The sequence below is a fragment of the Camarhynchus parvulus genome, chromosome Z, assembly GCF_901933205.1.
Source record: "Camarhynchus parvulus chromosome Z, STF_HiC, whole genome shotgun sequence".
Classification (NCBI taxonomy): Eukaryota; Metazoa; Chordata; class Aves; order Passeriformes; family Thraupidae; genus Camarhynchus; species Camarhynchus parvulus.
The window spans coordinates 1,589,253-1,607,205 of record NC_044601.1 but is presented as its reverse complement, the minus strand read 5'-3'; the positions used below and the strand labels follow the sequence as shown (position 1 = coordinate 1,607,205).

The following is a 17,953-nucleotide window of genomic DNA, read 5'->3' as shown; positions in this document are numbered from 1 at the left end:
TGCAGCTAGTCACTTGACCTGCATTGAATCTTAAAGCAGAAATAACACAGCATTTTTTCAATTCAATGTAAGGCCCAGTAACACTGAGGTGTGTTTACTTTGTGTGTATGTTCATGTGTTAGGGAAGGAACCCATGCCAGGGTTTTATTTGTGACCCATTGACACTGTTCAAGATCTTTATTATGGTGGTTTGTGCTGCAATATGCTTTATGAAACCTCGTCTGCCAATAATTTTCTATTAACAAGCTGGTGAGACGCAGCACTGTGTGTTGAGCTGAGAGCAGGTATCACCTCTGCAGTAAGAAGTTGTCCCAAGCTGGACGGTGTTCTTTGTCACTGTTTTCAGGCACGGCTGGTTTTCTTGTTGCTGATGTATTGCACCTCTAGTCCACAGGAGCTGAGCAAGGCAGAGTGAGGACACCTGTGTGAGGTGTGTGACCAAGCAGATGATGGCAGAGCTTTGAAGGGAAGTGGACTGGTTAAGCAACATCAGGGAGTCTGAGAAAAAGCTGCTGGAGCCACGGTCTTCTTTCCCTGAGGAAAGAAGGAACAAAAAAGGAACATCTGTGAGAAAAAAAACTTCAAGATCCTGTATCCCACACCCTGCAGCCCCACCCCCAACCACAGAGAAGGCAGTAAAGAATAGAGGCAAATCTGTGCTTAGGGTGGCAGGTGAACCCTCTCCAGGTATCTGCCTCACCTCCTCCAGTGCCTCTACACAAGAAGTGCGACTCTGGATGTGGCTGGTCTGTCAGCTGGTAATGTGGATGACAGTCCATCTAACCCAGAGGTGCTGCCAAACTCAGAAAGGCCAGCCCTCATGTCATGACCACCTCCACGAGGAAGAAAAGATGGGTTACAATTGTTCCCTCTCCTTTCAAAAAGCTACTGCTTAAAAGGCATTCATTATTGCCAGACAACAATTCATGTACATCTTACAAATATGCAAATTGTAGTTTTACCATAAGCTAATTTGTGTTTATTTTTCTAGGAGCACCTAATAGGAAAGATGCACAAAAGCACAGAAAATCAGCAGAAAATCCTTATTTTTCCCCCAGAGGAAAAAAAAAAAGCCTTGTGCTACACTTCTCAATATTGAAAACATTTATCACATAAACCCCATGAGTATATGCCTGAAGGATTTTACCAAGCAGAGGTGCTGAAGCACCTCACCAGATCGCCTCCCCTGGTTTGGCATGAGGGTTTGGTGCAGACTAGCTCTCAATCCCAAACCAGCAGTGCCCCTTCCACAGCCCCTGCCATTGCCTGGTGCTGAGAGGGGGAGTTGTGATGATCAGTGCTCTAATAAGCAAGACAATAAACAAACAAACAAATAAATAAATAACAACAGTTATAATTAAAGCAGTCTGTATTTTCACCTTAGACATCTCCCTGCATTTTTTCCAAATGAAGTATTAGTGTTTGGTTTTATTATTGGTTATATATATATAATTATTATTTTTGTTTTATTGTTTTAGAGTTTTTCCTTTTCTCTTGTCTCCTTGATTTCCTCCATTTCAGAGCCAAAAGAACTGCCTGACTGCCAAGCATCCAGGCTCCCAACAGCTGGGTGCTCTCTGGAGGCTGTTACTCTCCACCCAGTGGGCAGCCCAGCATCCCAGAGGAGAAGTGAGAAAAGCAGACTCCCACAAGCCAAGGAAGTACCTAGAGGCTGATTAATGGCAGGCAAAAGCTGGGCCACATGCTGCAGCTCACACATCCAGGAAACCCTCTGGCAAAGATTAAGCTGCTGCTCATGGCCCAAGGAATTGCATCCTTTCTTTAGCCATGAAGGGGAGTTTTTGTTGTCATTTTCTACTCTTGTGCTGGGGCAGGCATTGAGGGGCTCATCCCCACACCTGTCCTGGCCCACCCAAGCTCCTGCAGCCCCTCAGAAGCCCTTTTCTATGCCAAAGAGATGTGGCTCCCTCATCCAGATTCAGGCTGGGAGCTTTGACAGGAAGAGCAATCCTAAGAGTGTTTTTTCATAAAAGCACTGCTGACTAAAATACATCTGCCACTCAGTGGATTGAGCCATTTGATTTGACATTTACATGTAGAAATCTCTTACTGTGAAGTGATTTAACACTCCACTGAAACACCATGGTTACAACATAATTTTCAGAGTAAGAAAAATTTTAAGAGTCACCTGTCCAACCAAGCTGTTCCCATAAATTTAACAAGGTCTGCAGGTGTCTCTTTTTGGGCAGAAGCCCCACAGTTGTTGCTGGTGCTGGCAGCATTGCCTGTCCCTCTCCCTTCTGCTTTACAGGAGTAGACAGGAGCAGAATAGAGAGGGACAGGCACAGAGTGCTGCAGCATTCCCTGGGCAGCTGCACCCAGCCCCTCCTCTCCTCCTTCCCCCAGGAACAGGCTAAAGGGGCAGCTCTTCTGAGAGCTGTTCGGAGAGAAATGTGTTGTTTGTTGTGGCTGGGAAAGAAAAATAGACAGTGTAAGAGGGGATAGAGGAAAAGTTGAGAAAACAAGGGGCCTCTGAAAAATCTCATGACGGAACACAACACAGGAATAATGGAGGAAGAAACCAGTTTTTCACTGGAGAAAAATCCAAAATAATAAATAGTAAGAGAAATTGAAAAAATCCAAAAGAATAGCTCCAAACCAACAGATTAAATCAATGCATTCCTCTCTGCCTTTTTGGCAGCACTAGGCTGATGATTGCCCACTTATCCACAACTGAGGATAATATATTTCACATGAGGATTAATAGGAAGATTATATTTTTTCCTTCTTACCATTTCTGAAAATAATATAATACATCCATCCAAAGCTAATACAACCTACTTTTCAAACCCAGAATGCATTTTCAGTGACCTTGTAAGGAAATCCAATATTGACAGTTGATGCACTGTACAGTATACTGGAAATATGGGAAGGTTAGAGGACAGTGAAAGACAAATAATATACCCATGTTCCTCCTCTCTTGTGTGTCTCATTTTTCCTGCTCTCAAAAAAGAAAGGTTTTCACCTCATACACATCTGAGTGCTCAGAAACATGATAATGACCAAAAGGTTATTAGAAAGCATTTAACTTTCTGCCACTTTTACAAGAGATGTAATAGGTATGTGCTCTCTATCTTTCATTTTCATTGCTTGCAGCAAAACATTTTCCAGGTTTCAGCACAGTGCTTTTTTCCTTTTCTTGATGATGCTCACCACAGGACTGTTTATGATAAGGACAGTATGATTTCTCTCCTACACCTGCGGAGTTCTATTTGTCTAGTGTATAAAAACACAGTGCACTGCCTTGACTTAATATGCCAAAGCAAACTAGGAAAACCAGACTGAAATCAATGCAGTTAAAACATGCATGGATTTTGTTCAATTAAAAAAAAATTATTACAAATATAAGAAGAATCTGTCTAAATTCTTCTTTTAAGACCAATCAGACCAATGTCAACAATAAAGTTCCAGTAACCAAACAATAAAAATTTTGTATTTTCATCTGCACTGTATTAAAACAAAATTATTTCATTTTGTGTGGGAAAGCACTTCCAAATATGCAGAAAAAATGGACATAGATGCATTGAACAGAACATTACAGTCACATGCAAAATATAACACATACCAATGCATGTGATACATTTGTATCCAATCATGCTTTTGAATTCCATGAACTATTTCTAAATTGCCTCATGTTGAGGAGAAACTGTGCTACAGTTTATTCTCAGATTTCTTTTACCCCTAATCTTAGTATTTTCCCCTAGCAATCACTGTCACAGCCTTTTACCTTTCTCTGGAGTGTTAGAAGGTGAATGGTGGAGCTAAAAATCCAGGGCCGCAGAAAGAACAACCAACTTTTAAATGAACATTTGAATTTTGGAACTGAAAAATAAAAAAAAAGACATCTGCATGAGCCTGTGCTAGAGCAACCCATAACTATATTCAGCTCTGGTCAAAACTGCATCACAACTTTTCACCTCAAATGTCCTGTTCTGAGAAAAAATGTGTGAAAATAGACTTACAGCCAAAAAAGACCCAAACAGAAAAATATTCTGGTTCTGAAGATATTTTAAGTGCACAACTGACAGAAACACTTTCTTCAGTTTTCAAGTTTTGTTGTGATGTTACATCATCTTCATACATGATACCATCTGGAAGCAGCAGTAACACATAACAAAATCCCTTCACAAAAACAAAGTAGAGACCACCCAAACTGTAACCATTCCTGGCAGACCTGAGAGATGCATAGCTGGAGGACAGCACTTTCCCCATCTGCCAAAAAAGTATACATTTAAGTGAGTGAACCATCAGCTCCCACCCTCTCATCTTAGTGTCAATGTTTTACTGCTCTCTCCTGTGTACCTACATGAAGAGATGTAAAAATGTACTAAATTGCATTTAGTTACTCTAATATCACATTGCTGAAATTACAGAAATGTACTAATTTTTAAATACATGATAAACACTAACCCATCTATTTAATGACTTCTTAAACAACATGGGGTTTGTATCCTTCCAGCTATTACAACATAATATTGAGACTAAAAAAATACTCTTTTCTGACTTTTAAAACTCTTGGAAGGGCAAAAGTTTTCTTGACTGGAATTTGTACAAGTGTCTGTTGGCCCAAAATCCTTTTTGAGCATCAGGGAGCAAAGTCTCCTCCTTCCTTCTGTACATTTGGGAATAATGCAAAGCCCTGTTTCTCCATGCAAGCCACCTCCAACTGACCCTGGAGAGCACTGCAGCATACGCAGCACTTGGCAGAGCAGAACAGACAGAAGGCTACAAAGGACCTCGTGAATGTTCTGCTCATGGACCATGACCCTATGGCTGCACCCAGAAGCATATGGTCTTCTACCCTGCACTCTGCAAATCCTTCCTTGTCTACTCCAGTCAATGTCACTTCAGTGATTCTCAAACATATCTGGGGCATGATTTTTGGACAGCACAGAAGTAGTATATTGTGATGACCTGTTATGAGTGTATTGTCCCATAATGGTGCACACTAAGTTCTTGCTGGCTACATGGAGCAATAAAGGCCACCTTTGAGGACACCATGGCACAAACCACCTGCTTTCAGATACCAAAGAAAAGAGGTATTCTAGGGGCGTTAAACCAGGTGTTACAATTCTGGCAGCTCACCTTAAAAAAGTATGCCCTAGACTTAGAGGAAAATCACAAAATAATTGATTCATTGAATCATAGAATCACAGAATATCCTCATTTGGAAGAGAACCACAAGGATCATTGAATCCAACCCCTGGCCCTGCACAGGACCATCCCCAAGACATGGGGATGCCCCAAGACATGGCCCTGCACATACCCTGCGGCATACCATGTGTGCAGCATTGTCCAAATGCTGCAGGTTTGGTGCTGTGACTGCTGCCCTGGGGAGCCTGTTCAGTGCCCAAATACGCACAGGCAAGGTTTTACCCTCCAAGTGAAAAAAACCTATTTCTGATATTCAATCTTAACATCTTCTGACTCAACTTCAGGCCATGTACTTGAGTCCTGTCAGTGGTCACCACAGAGAAGAGATCAGTGTCTGCCCCTCCTCCTCCCCTCATAAAGAAGTTGTGAATGCAGTGAGTTTCCTCCTCAGTCTCCTCTTCTCCAGGCTGAACAGACCAAGCGCCCTCAGCCTTTTCTCATACAGCTTGCCTCAAGGCCCTTCACCATCTTCATTGCCCTCCTTTGGACACCCTCTGATAGCTCAATGTTTTTCTTATGTTATGGTAGCCGAAACTTCCCCCAACACTCAGGGTGAGGCCACCCCTGCCCAGAGCAGAATGGGACAATCCCCTCCCTTGCCCAGCTGGTGATGCTGGGCCTGATGTCCCCAGGACAGGGATGTCCCTTGTGGCTGCCAGGGCACTGCTGACTCAGATCCAACTTACCACCAACCAGGACTTCCAGGTCCCTTTCCACAGTGGTTCTCTCCAACCTCTCATTTCCCAGTGTGTTCATACATGCAGGGTTGCCCATCCCAGGTGCAGCATCCAGCACTTTCCCTCACTGAGCTCCAGATGGCTGGTGATTGCTTGTCTCTCTAATTTGTCTAAACCTCTCTGCAGGATGTAGCACACTTAACAACACAGTTATGGCTACACTATGATTTCTGAAATCCAATATTTGGCCAGACAAAGTGCAGCAATAGTGTACACTGCAATAGTGTGAAGTGCCAGAGAGCCTCCTGTCCCCAGCACCAAGATGCTTTTGGGAAGAAAAGTGTCACTGCAATGCTACCTGTCAAATTCCATGAAGACTCTGCCTTGTCCTCCTTCGCAACCCTTATGAAAGCTCTGCAGAGATCACTCAACCACTTTGTAATCTGATCATGCTGAGACAGCTGCCAAGCAAAGACTGTCCATTTGTATCTAAAATACATTTATTTCGCCGACATTTCAGTCTCCAATAGACCATACACTCCTGCTGCACAGTTCTTACTAGCACTTCATGTAATCCCACACTATATTATACAAGCATTTAGAAAATGCAATGTTTTTCTTTTCCTTCTTTTTTTCCTTTCCTTTCCTTTCCTTTCCTTTCCTTTCCTTTCCTTTCCTTTCCTTTCCTTTCCTTTCCTTTCCTTTCCTTTCCTTTCCTTTCCTTTCCTTTCCTTTCCTTTCCTTTCCTTTCCTTTCCTTTCCTTTCCTTTCCTTTCCTTTCCTTTCCTTTCCTTTCCTTTCCTTTCCTTTCCTTTCCTTTCCTTTCCTTTCCTTTCCTTTCCTTTCCTTTCCTTTCCTTTCCTTTCCTTTTTTCTTTTCTTTTCTTTTTTTTTCTTTTCATTGCTTACAATGACCCCTAATGCTTTATCAAGTGCTCTAGAATTTACTGTGTCAAAATTATAAAAGCCACAAACTGAAGTTTTATGAATAGCTAAAGAAAACAAATGGCATATGCCTTGAGGTAGTAGCAAATAAAAGCTTTTAGAAGAACTCAGATGCTTCTGCATTGAATAATACAGTTGTGAAGAAAAAATTAAATCTATTTAATATTAATTTAGTACACTGATTTCAGTGGGAATATTGCCTGAAAAGGATGTCACTACTAAGATTTCAGGAAAATAACCAAGCTTTTCATTTTCCCTTGCACATTGCAGTCTGTATTTAGGTACTGAGGGACAGCCTTCAATCTTCTGCTTCCCTACTTTGAACTATAAATCACTTCCCAGTTGTATTACACAGATGCTCAGGACAAAAAAAAGGATATTGGTCATGGTTAAGAAAACATAATAAAGCTCATAATAAAGACATTTAAAGGCTGAAAGATAAACACTTGAGCATCTAGTACTATCCTCCATTAGCTTTTTAAGTAGCACAGAAAGGAATGCAAATCCTTGCAGGCATGTAAGCATCTTTGCAATGAATATGTATTTTAGAATTTCAAACTGAACTTTCACAACATCTTTCAGCCAGTTCTGCCATTCTAAGTTATATTCCTGAAATTTTGCAAAATTAGTCATCACCTCATATGTCAAATTGTCACACATACAGAGGACAAGAGACTCACTTAAGGAAACAGACAAAGGCTCAGCTACTTTTTTGCTTTCTCACTCCTTTTTTACCTCAGGAAAGAAAAAAACTAATTTGCATCTGAATGAGTATGTGTGTCATATAACAGCAACAGAGTTTTGCATTTGGGAACTGCAAATATATTTGAATTTTATGCATGGAAAGAGCAGCAAGAATTTGAAGAATTAGACCTTCATCAAAGCTTAATTTATGTGATACAGGAAGACATAAATAGCATTCGTAAGAATGATAGCAAAAAGCTGCACGAGAACAGTTTTAACTGTATCCAATATAAATATATACATTTATTTTTTAGACCAGGGTTTTTTAATTAAAATGATGTAATGACAGATCACAATGCTTCAAGAAGTTCATCAATATTTGATATATTTTTTACTTGGATAATGAAAAGCCTGAAAGGAGTTCTAACTGATCTTTGGAGCTTTAAAGTGAACTAGAAATTCCACCATATGTTGTACATAGCTGTGATCTCAGTTTTCAAGGCAGGTAATTATGTAAAAAAAACCCCCAAACAGTTTATTCAGATACTGTACTTCAGTCTAGCCCTGTGGTATCAACTCTTAGTATTCAGATAATTATCCAATGAACATTGAAACTATGCAAAAAAATCTATGAAAAACCGGATCAGCCCTGACATGCTCCCCCTCCTTTTTTTTTCTAAGGCAATATTGTCTAAAGTCTTTCTGACAAGCTGCTACCCTGCATTGCAGTACATTCCCTAGTGCATCTGTTCTGGTACTGTAAAGGAGTTGAGGCTACCTTGCACTCTCCATTGTGCTCCAATTCACAGCATAACAAGACAACCAGAATGTTAATGCAAGTTAACTAATTATACTGCCTTTCTGATAACTTCAAAATGCAGCAGGTGGGTGGGGAAAAATTTAGTTGTCTCCCTCATATGCATGATGTCATGCCTAACACAAGACAGAAGAAGAACAGCTGCTAGAGGTACTGGCATTCCAAGTACAAACCCTAAAACATAAAAATAATCTATAATTGTTTAGAATATAAGTTACAATTTGAATATGCATTTATTATGAAAATGAAACATCCAGAGGTTGCTCTTGGTGCTCTGTGCTTGAATTATGCTCACAGAGGCACCCTCTTATAGAAGGAGAAAATGCTACCCTCAGATACTTCCCCACTAACACACACTGACTGTAGCAGCAATAATATGCCTCTGATTACTGTCATTCATCAAATCACTTTCAGTGACAGAACATAAATTAATTTTTCTCTACAAATTAACTGATGCTTCTTTTTTCCAGTTAGGTATGATAACTGATTCAGAGCAGGAGAGTGTACAGTGACACACTCTGAAGTGATAATTTAAGATAAAGACCCTTCTGCAAGTCACATGTGTCTCATGAATACACCCTTAACCTGCAGGGCACACAGGCATCCTTTGTGTGTCCCTGACACCAATAAATGCAAATTATTCCTCTCAGTCAGAAAAAAAACTGTCTCATAGGTCATGTAAGATTTAGACCAAGAGATTTTGAATCTATTTCAGTGATCTGGCTCCACATTTCCTGAAGAGCTAGAGGAGTGCAGTGGGCCAGTCAGCAGTGCCTCGGGAGCTCCCATACTTTCTGCTGTGGGACACAGCTGCCAAAAGCATTTTTGTGCCACACACTCATTTTTTTGGCTTCTTTCCCTCTACTCACAACTGAATTTGGTCTTGGTTGATACTGTAGGTTGCCTAGATACTTGAAAGACCACACTTTTTCTGCTCCTGTTTCTCCCCTTCCTGCTGGCCACTTTCAAAAGAAGACTGCATGAAGTGAACGGACCTGAAGGGCATTTCTTCACCAAAAGTCCTGGGAAACTAGAAATTTGTTTCAAAAGCTCCAAGGAAGACACTTGCTGTGCCACAGGGAGAAAGATAACTGAACGACTGTGGCTATCTGCAGGTCACAAACACTGCTGAGGATCCCTTGTTCTCTTGCATCACTTCTGTTTAAATGGTGCTATTCATTCATGTCCCAAAAGGTCACCATTTAGGAGCAAACTCTTTAGTCAGGCTATTTTTTTTTTATTTGTGTGTGAGATGCTAGATTTGCTTTGTGTTGGTCCATTCAGTCATTTTTCATATCAGAAGAAAAGCCTAACAGTCTCATGGAGTTTTAATGTAAATAATGAGGACTAAATCACATTTTTAATCTCTATAGCAAAACTTCTTTCTTACATGACTTGTGATTCTGGGAGTTAAAACAATAAAGAAGACGAAGGCATGTGCAGTATCCAGGCTCCAATTCATTTCACTAAAATAGCTTAAGAGGTATGTATTTACAGTATTGCTGACAAGAACATCTTCCTTGACTAGCAAAGCAAGTTAACACCTTATAAAAGGATGTCTGGAATATGCAAAAAGCATTTTCAAATCTGTGTCAGTGTTTCTGCAGCTGACATCCTCCTACTGCAGAATTAAAGCAATGTTAGGAAAGCATTTTTTATGTTTCTGCTTTTAGTAAGAGGAGGGAATTCCACTCATCCACAGGGAAACACTTCTACCCATTGACAGAGACAATCTTCTAAATTAGCAGGTCATACATATTAGCATAGTACTCAATGTACAATAAAGAAATACTTTCACCAATGATTTTTATATCCTATTAAGAAATTTATTTCCTCTTTAGGTTTTCTTAATACAAAGCTATGAAAGATCAGCCAGGTCCTAACTATCACTAATCAGTAGCACTTACAACACTAAAATTGTAGCCCTTGGTTCTTGTCAATTAAAAAATCTGACATAAAATACCTAACCTGCCTTGGAAAACGTAATTCTCATCATCACATTAAATTTCATTGTTGACATATTTTCAAAGGTTCCTGCCTGGTAAGCTAAAGACAATTCTGCTTCACAACTGAAAGGAGGACTTGTTTTTACCGTGATTTAAAGGTGGGTGAAGAAACCAGCTAGACTAATCCTCCTTCCTATTTCCTATTTACCTAATCGTCTTTTACATCTTCTGGAGAGCCTTTTCTTTTTGCCTCAGGAGGGTAAAGCAACTCCAGTATAAATGAAAATCATGCCCTTTACATTTTGGCCTCAATACATCATTAAATCCTCATACTTACTCATTAATAACCATCATTAGTTGTTTTGTATGTAATTATTTATCATGCATGGCTCAGAGCACAGTAATTGTCTATCTACACAGAGACTTAAGACTGGGAAAAAATTACAATTATGTGGAATTTTAGGACAATAAAATCTGGAAATACATATTTCGCTTATTAACTTACAAAAGGACTTATTTTCCACATAGTGATATTACTTCTCTTGTCTAAATAAGTATGCATCTTAGTTGTCCGTGTGTACCACATTGACCAAAGGACTGCAGACAACAAACATATTTTCCTGTTTTCGATTATGTATATCCTAAAGCACTCACCGACACAAAAAAAAAAGCAAAAATACAGTGGGAAAAAGCATGGATTGTAAAAATGTGCAGATAAAATAAAACTGAAATTACTGAGCCAGGGTTGTTTTTCCATCATTGGCATTTTTCAGAATAGGATACCTACTGCATTCATTGAATCAATTCAGATGTGCTCATGTTAGTGCACCATCACAGAGAGATTGTCCTATTAAAAGGAAAATGTGGAGCAGGATTATTACAGTTGCACGAATTCATTTTATGAAATAAACAACTCTGATGCTGCTGCTTTAAAATGTGTCCCTTATGGCAATAGTCTTAAATTCACTAAACCACAATGGGCCTTTTCAGGAATGATTCTATTGTAAATTCAAAGAGAAAGATAACGTACCTGGAAATATGCTTTGGGAGTGAATTGCATCCATGCCAAATATACCATATTCTCAGCAAAATATGCTCCTCTCTCTCCACCCAAAGTCATCTGAAAAACTTTGCTTCAAACTTAGGGAAGAGAACTTTTATTTTCAATTATTGTTTACACTGCATTTAAGGAATGTGGCATGAGCTTATGATGAACCCTTGCACTTCCTGGGCTTTGACTAGTACCAGGCTTAGTTTGCACTGGATTTCAATGACATGACAGCAAAAATCAGGGGAACCTCAAGGCTCCTGAACACCTTTAAAAGGTTTAAACAAAGGCTTAAGCCTTCATTACCAGGTCTGTACATCCAAAGGCTGTGCAGAGATGACTGTCAGCCCACTTGTCTATTTGTAACACAAGACAAGGGGCCTTATCTACTAGTCCTTGCCAGCTGTTCTACAATTCAGTAATTGAGCCCTACTCCATAATGAATCAAGCCTCAGTGTAAAGAAGGCTCTCTTTGTATACCCTCAGTGTCCAACAAAACCTCATTACATCTGTCTCAACAAAAAGCAACTGGAAAGAAAATAATGTATTTTCAAGGTAGAAGAGCAGCCAAGTGTTTGAGGAAACTGAATTTTGTTTGTTCCAGTCTTTGCCTTGGCTTTCTGAGAAAGAACGAGCCTGCCAACTACGGCATTGTATTTTGTTCAGTGGAAATAGCGGCATCTTATAGGGAGGTTACAGTATAAATAAATTTTCTTGACCTTTAATAACTAAAAATCGACTCAAGGAAGCCCTGTATTGAACAAATTCTGTCCAAAAGCCTAAGAAAGTCACATTTTTATCCCTTTTCTGTTCAAGTAAGAGAAACTGGAATTTTCGGAGAATACACCAAAGTATTTATGCAGCATGCCAAGCAGCATCACTACAGTATTAATACAGCTTTTAGGATTCAAACTGTAAAGCAGTAATTCTGAAACAGGGGAGGTTTCTATAAACAACAACAACCAACCAAACAAAAACAAAAAAACCCCCCAAAACCGAAAAAAAACCCCAAAAACCAGAAAAAAGTAAGAGTTCCAAGGCTCACTCAGTAGGCCTTGCTAGTGCCAACAAAAAAAACCCCAAATCCCCCAAAGTTAGGAAAATTCTGTGCTTTGCAAAATAGGGCACGAATACCAAATCATATCATAACATCATGTCAGCAAGTTCTAGCCACTTCCCTTCTCCAGTGAAATGTATTTAATTATCATTATTTTAATTTAAAATGGGTAAACCATCTCTGGAGTAAAAAGCTCTCAAAAACGATTCTCTTCTTCATGCTCAGAAGAATTATTTTGTTGCAATACTTAGTTTTTGTGCAATCCAACCTTGCAATTCTTTAAACAAACTGAATAACACAGGAATTTTTATATCTTTAAAAATACAACAAGAAGGTAGTATCTTGGAAATAGCTAAACATTTAACAACTGATCCTAAATGCTGTCCCTAAAAGTCTGATCACCTACCTCACAAATAAGTTCAAGAGAAGATGTTAAAAGCAGCAGAAAGAAAATACTTTCAGTGCGTTCTAAAGTCAATCTGATGATCAATAAATTTAAGCCTGGAAAGGTGAGCCAGAACACTGATGCCCCAGAAATGTATTCTGAGGGGAAATGACACCATGCAGAAAGACAGTAGCAGATAATTTTCAATGTAGAGTATGAAAATTCGAGGAAAACGCTAGGGCCAAAGCAGCATCACATCCTGGGGCTCCAAGGCTGTCAGATCGCCCCAGAGGTAACAGCTCACTAAGAGCCAAGCTGTAAAGCAGGAACAGTGGTGCACAGTTCTGAAACAGCCACAGCTGGTGAGCTCAGGCACATGAAAAACTGCCCATAGCGAGAGCTTCAGCTGAACACTTTCACTCCAAAGCAAGACCAGAGACAACTGATAAAGCAGAAAAATCCCCAAAGAAATATAATGAGGAAATAATTGTGAGGAATTAAAAAAAAATAAAGAAAAGAAATAAAATGAGGAATCAACTTCAGATTGATTAAGCTACTTCAGATCCCACAGGTTTGACAAATCCAACAGGGAAAAGGAAAAACTGCTTAAGCAAACACAAAGGTACTATTAGTTGAATGTTGTTGGTGTAAGAGCCTCCAAAGTCTCACATATTTGTGACCCTGCATTGAATTCATGAAAGTGATAAAAAGTTCAGCTGGTACCGACCTCTTTACAGAAGATGAGACATAACCATGACCTGGTTGCTATCATAGAAACTTGCTGGGTTGAATTGTGCAACTGGAGTGCTGTCTGATGGCTACAAACTATTCAAAAAGGACAAGCAAAAAAGAGAGTTGGGAGAATTTTCCTCTATGCCAAAAATGAGATTGATTGCACAAAGATGTTTTTGAAGAACATCAATGAGCAAGTCAAGAGCTTATGCAAATTAGAGACTAAGCCAGCAACAGAAACCTTGAGGTTGGTGTCTACCACACATTACCTGATCAAGGAGAGACGTTGGTGAAGAGCTCTTTCTTCAGCCGCAGCAAGAATCACATTTGCAGGCCACAATCCCAATAGAAGACTTCAGCCACATAGATTCTTGCTGGGAAAATCACACGGCCAACTGCAAGCAGTCCAGGTAAATACAGGAGAGCATCGAGGGTAGCTTTCTAGTCCAAATGATGAAGACAGACCAGAGGAGAAGAATTTCTTGACTCATTTCTCACTAGTATGAAGGAATTTAGGAGGGACACCAAAACAGGAGGTAGCCTGGGCTGCAGAAATCAGGCCCTGGAGGAATTTCCAGTGTTGAGGGGTGAAGGTCTGGTAACATGTAGAATGAGCACCATAAACCAAATATGGCATACAATGCAGTTTGAAAGAAGAGGGAAAGTTAGCAAGAAACACCAGGAAGAAATGTGAATGGCTTGGAGAGTCTGCAAAGGAAGAAAGGAAGGAAGCAGGTTCAAAAGGAAAATAGGAAGTGATGGTGCACAGACAATTTAGAGCTGTATCTCAGAGGAGGTAAACTGCAGAAAACCTGTAGAGATTTCAAAAAGAAAAGGGTGGCTTTGAAATGGATTTTTTGCCTGACGACTTTCTTCAAGGGGATCAGTTTCTATTCTTAGTCCAAGGAGTGAGATGAGTTGCAGAGATGTGCAGGTAAGATTACAGAGGAGTTACAAGATGACAAAAGGGAATTAAATGGAAAGGAAAGACAGGCCACAGTGCTTGGACAGTGCACTCAAGCAGAGACATGCTGTCAGTGGGAACAGAAGCCCAGTCTGGGATCCAGGATCCACCACCCTGAGAGGAGTCCTTGACTTCTGGGCCACAAAATAGCCTTCTCTCTAAATGGGAGAGACATAGATTTGACAGACAGGACAGTCACATTCAAAGGGTTGTGGTCAATGGCTTGATGGTCCCAGGTGGAGACCAGAGACTGGCAGATTCCTCCAGCGTTATTGTTGGCTCTGGCCCTGCTGAACGCCTTTGTCAGTGACACAGGCAGGGGCATCAGAGCACCCTCGGCAAATGTGCTGACAACACCAAGCTGTGTGGTGTGATGGACACACTGCAGGCAGGGGATGTCACCCAGAGGCACCTGACAGGCCTGAGAGGGGCCTGTGTGGATCTCATCAAGTTCCACAGAGCCAAATGCAAGGTCCTGCACCCAGGTCAGGGCAATTCCAAGTACAACATATAGCACAGGCTGGGCAGAGAATGGATTGAGAACAGCACTTAGAAGTACTTGGGATGCTGGATGATGAAAAGCTTGATATGACCCTGCAACATGCACTGGCAGTCCCGAAAGCCAAACATGTCCTGGGCTGTGTTAAAAGATTGTGGGTAGCAAGTCAAGGGAGATGATTCTGCCTTCCTGCTTCACTCCCATGGAGAATTCTCCCCTACCTGGAGAGCTATGTCCAGCTCTGGAGCCCTCAGCTTCAGAAAGACATAGACATACTCAAGCAGAACCTGAGGAGAACTGCAAAAACATCCAGGGAGGTGGAGAACCTGCCCTGTGAGGACAGGCCGACAGAGCTAGGGGTTGCTCAGCCCAGAGATGAGAATGCTCCAGGGGGACCTTAGAGCAGCCTTCAGGGGGGCTATAGAATAGTTGAAGAGGAACTTTTAACCAGGGTGATAAGAGGAGGGCTAAGGGTTTTAAACTGAGAGAAGTTTTAGATGAGATATTGGAAAGAATTGTTTACTGTGAGGGTGGTGAGCACTGGAACAGGCTGTCTGGGCTTGGAACAACCTATCTCCCACGGCAGGGGGGTTAGAACCAGGTGATGTGTAAGGGCTCTTTCAATTCAGACACTCTGATTCAAACACTTTCACAGTTTATATAAGCAGGTTATGTGGTTTGTATGGAGTTATTTTTTAGAGACAGAGAGTATTTGCATTTTGCAGTCTTACTTTATTAAAAAAGTTTGTTTCTCTCAGGTGTTCAGTCAAGCACAGAATAAGGAAAGAAGGGAAAACAGGAGCTTTCTGCCTTGTATAACATGGAAGGCATCTACAGAGCTTCAACTTTTGAGGCAGCTTACCATGTAACTTTATCCAAAAACCTTAGAACTTTCCCTTTGACTTGAGGGAAATTCTTTTCATACTATGTTAATTAGTGTTGCTATGGCTAGTTAGAAAAAAAATGTTACCTCTTTGTCTAACGGTCAAAACAAACTTATAAACACCTGCCAGAATCTGAATGCTTCCAATGTACTAGTGCATGTATAGATAACATGAAACTTGGACAGAAACAAGCTTATTTTTTTCCATTTGCTTTCACGTTCTTTCCCATCTGGTGGCCTTCTATGACGGAGTGACTACAGCAGTGGGTAAAGAAAGTGTTAGGGGTGCCATTTATCTGGACTTCAGCAAAGCCTTTGGCAGCATCCCCCACAATATCCTCCTCTCTAAATTGGAAATGGATTTGATGAGTGGGCTAAAAAGTGGTTGGATGGCCGTGTCCAGAGGGTGGTGCTCAATGGTTCAGAGTCCTGATCAACAACAGCTGGTGGCCCTTGAAGATCCCTATTGGGACTAGAACTGTTTAATGTCTTCATTAATGACACAGACAAAGGAATTAAGTGCTCCCTTGACTAATCTGCAGATGACACCAAGCTGAGTGGTGCAGCTGACACTCCTGAGGGACAGATGTCATCCACAGGGACCTGGACAAGCTCGAGCCCATGGGAATCTCACGAGGTTTAACAAGGCCAAGCTCAGGTGCTGCCCCTGGGTCAGGGCTATCCCTGGTGCCAGCCCAGGCTGGGCATGAACAGATGGAGAGCAGCCCTGCCCAGAAGGACTTGGGGGTGCTGTGGGTGAGAGCTGGACAGGAGCCAGCCATGGGCACTGCCAGCCCAGAGAGCCAAGTGTGTCCTGGGCTGCAGCCAGAGCCCCTGGGCAGCAGGGCAGGGAGGGGATTCTGCCCCTCTGCCCCGCTCTGCTGAGACCCCACTGCAGAGCTGCCTCCAGCCCTGGGCTCCCAGCACAGGAAGGACACGGAGCTGCTGGAGAGAGCCCAGAGGAGGCACCAAGGTGGGCAGAGGGGTGGAGCACCTCTCATGTGAGGGAAGGCTGAGAGAATGGGGATTGTTTAGCCTGGAGAAGAGAAAGCTTTGAGGTCCCTTCCAGTCCCTGAAGGGACTCTACAAGCAGGATGGAGAGGGACTATTCACAATGGCTTATGACAGGACACAGGAGAATGCTTTCAAACAAAAAGAAAGTAGGTTTGGATTACATATTAGGAGGTAGTTCTTTATGGTGAGGGTGGTGAGGTCCTGGCACAGGCTGCCCAGAGAAGCTGTGGATGCCCCAGCCCTGGAAGTGTTCAAGGCCAGACTGGATGGGACTTGGAGCGACCTGGTCTAGAGGAATGTGTCCCTGCCCACAGCAGAGGGAGTTGAAGCCAGATCTTCTTTAGAATTCCTTCCAACCCAAGCCAATCCATGACTATATATCAATATTTTATAGTGATTTTTTTTCACATTATAATTAAAACAGGCAAAATTTACATTTTTATTTTGGTGGCAGATTTTATTTTCGACCCTAGTCTGAGGATCCTGTAGCAATGTTAACAGAAGATGCTGAATCATCAATCAAATAAAAAAAACAGTGTCATCAGCTGCTTCGGGAAGTACAGGTGCAAGCACATGACGACAAACAGGGCATGTTCCCGACTACAAAAAGAGAAAAAAAAACCAAGTCATTTGCACAGTTTGCATTCAATTCTACTGAAAAGCTAAAAGTTATTATTTATAAAGTATTTAGGGTCTCCATTACAGCATCACCTCAAACTCAAACTTGACTGCATAGCTACCTAGAGCTGACAGCTACCTAGAGCTAACAAACTCAGAGGAAAGAGTTGTTTTGCTTTTACACCAGCTAAATAGCAAATGCATCAGGTTCTCTGCAAGTTCTTCACAGCACTGATTTTACAGGTAGGGCTTTTCTTTTTTTTGAGGTAAAAGACTAAAAATAAGTTAGGTACAGCCCAAATCTAAGATGAAGTATTTTGTCCTAGTTTTCAGCAATAGCTGTTTACTATGACAACAGAAAAGGTAGGATGTGTAAAACAAGAAAAATGAGTATGGTAATCAACATTATCATGGTAAAAAAATTATAAACCCATCAATGAAATCCATCAGGCCTCCATCCTAGAGGTATTCTGATATTTACCCCAATGGTAAAACCAATTAATCTTTCTC

General features: G+C 41.2%; 1 protein-coding gene across 5 annotated transcripts in view; it reads right to left on the bottom strand.

Annotated features, from left to right (window-relative positions):
- Positions 1-453: 453 nt before the first annotated feature.
- PJA2 (praja ring finger ubiquitin ligase 2) overlaps positions 454-17,953 on the bottom strand; it is a 49,804-nt gene continuing 32,304 nt past the window's right edge. For 3 of the 5 annotated variants that reach the window (XM_030968697.1, XM_030968696.1, XM_030968698.1), the window contains exon 9: positions 16,712-17,425. In XM_030968697.1, the coding sequence (XP_030824557.1) occupies positions 17,345-17,425 (81 nt within the window). In that variant the 3' untranslated portion in view covers positions 16,712-17,344. Of the gene's footprint in view, positions 535-3,504; positions 3,844-16,711; positions 17,426-17,953 lie in introns of those variants that run through there. The other 2 variants (XR_004061497.1, XM_030968699.1) reach the window with 2 other exon arrangements.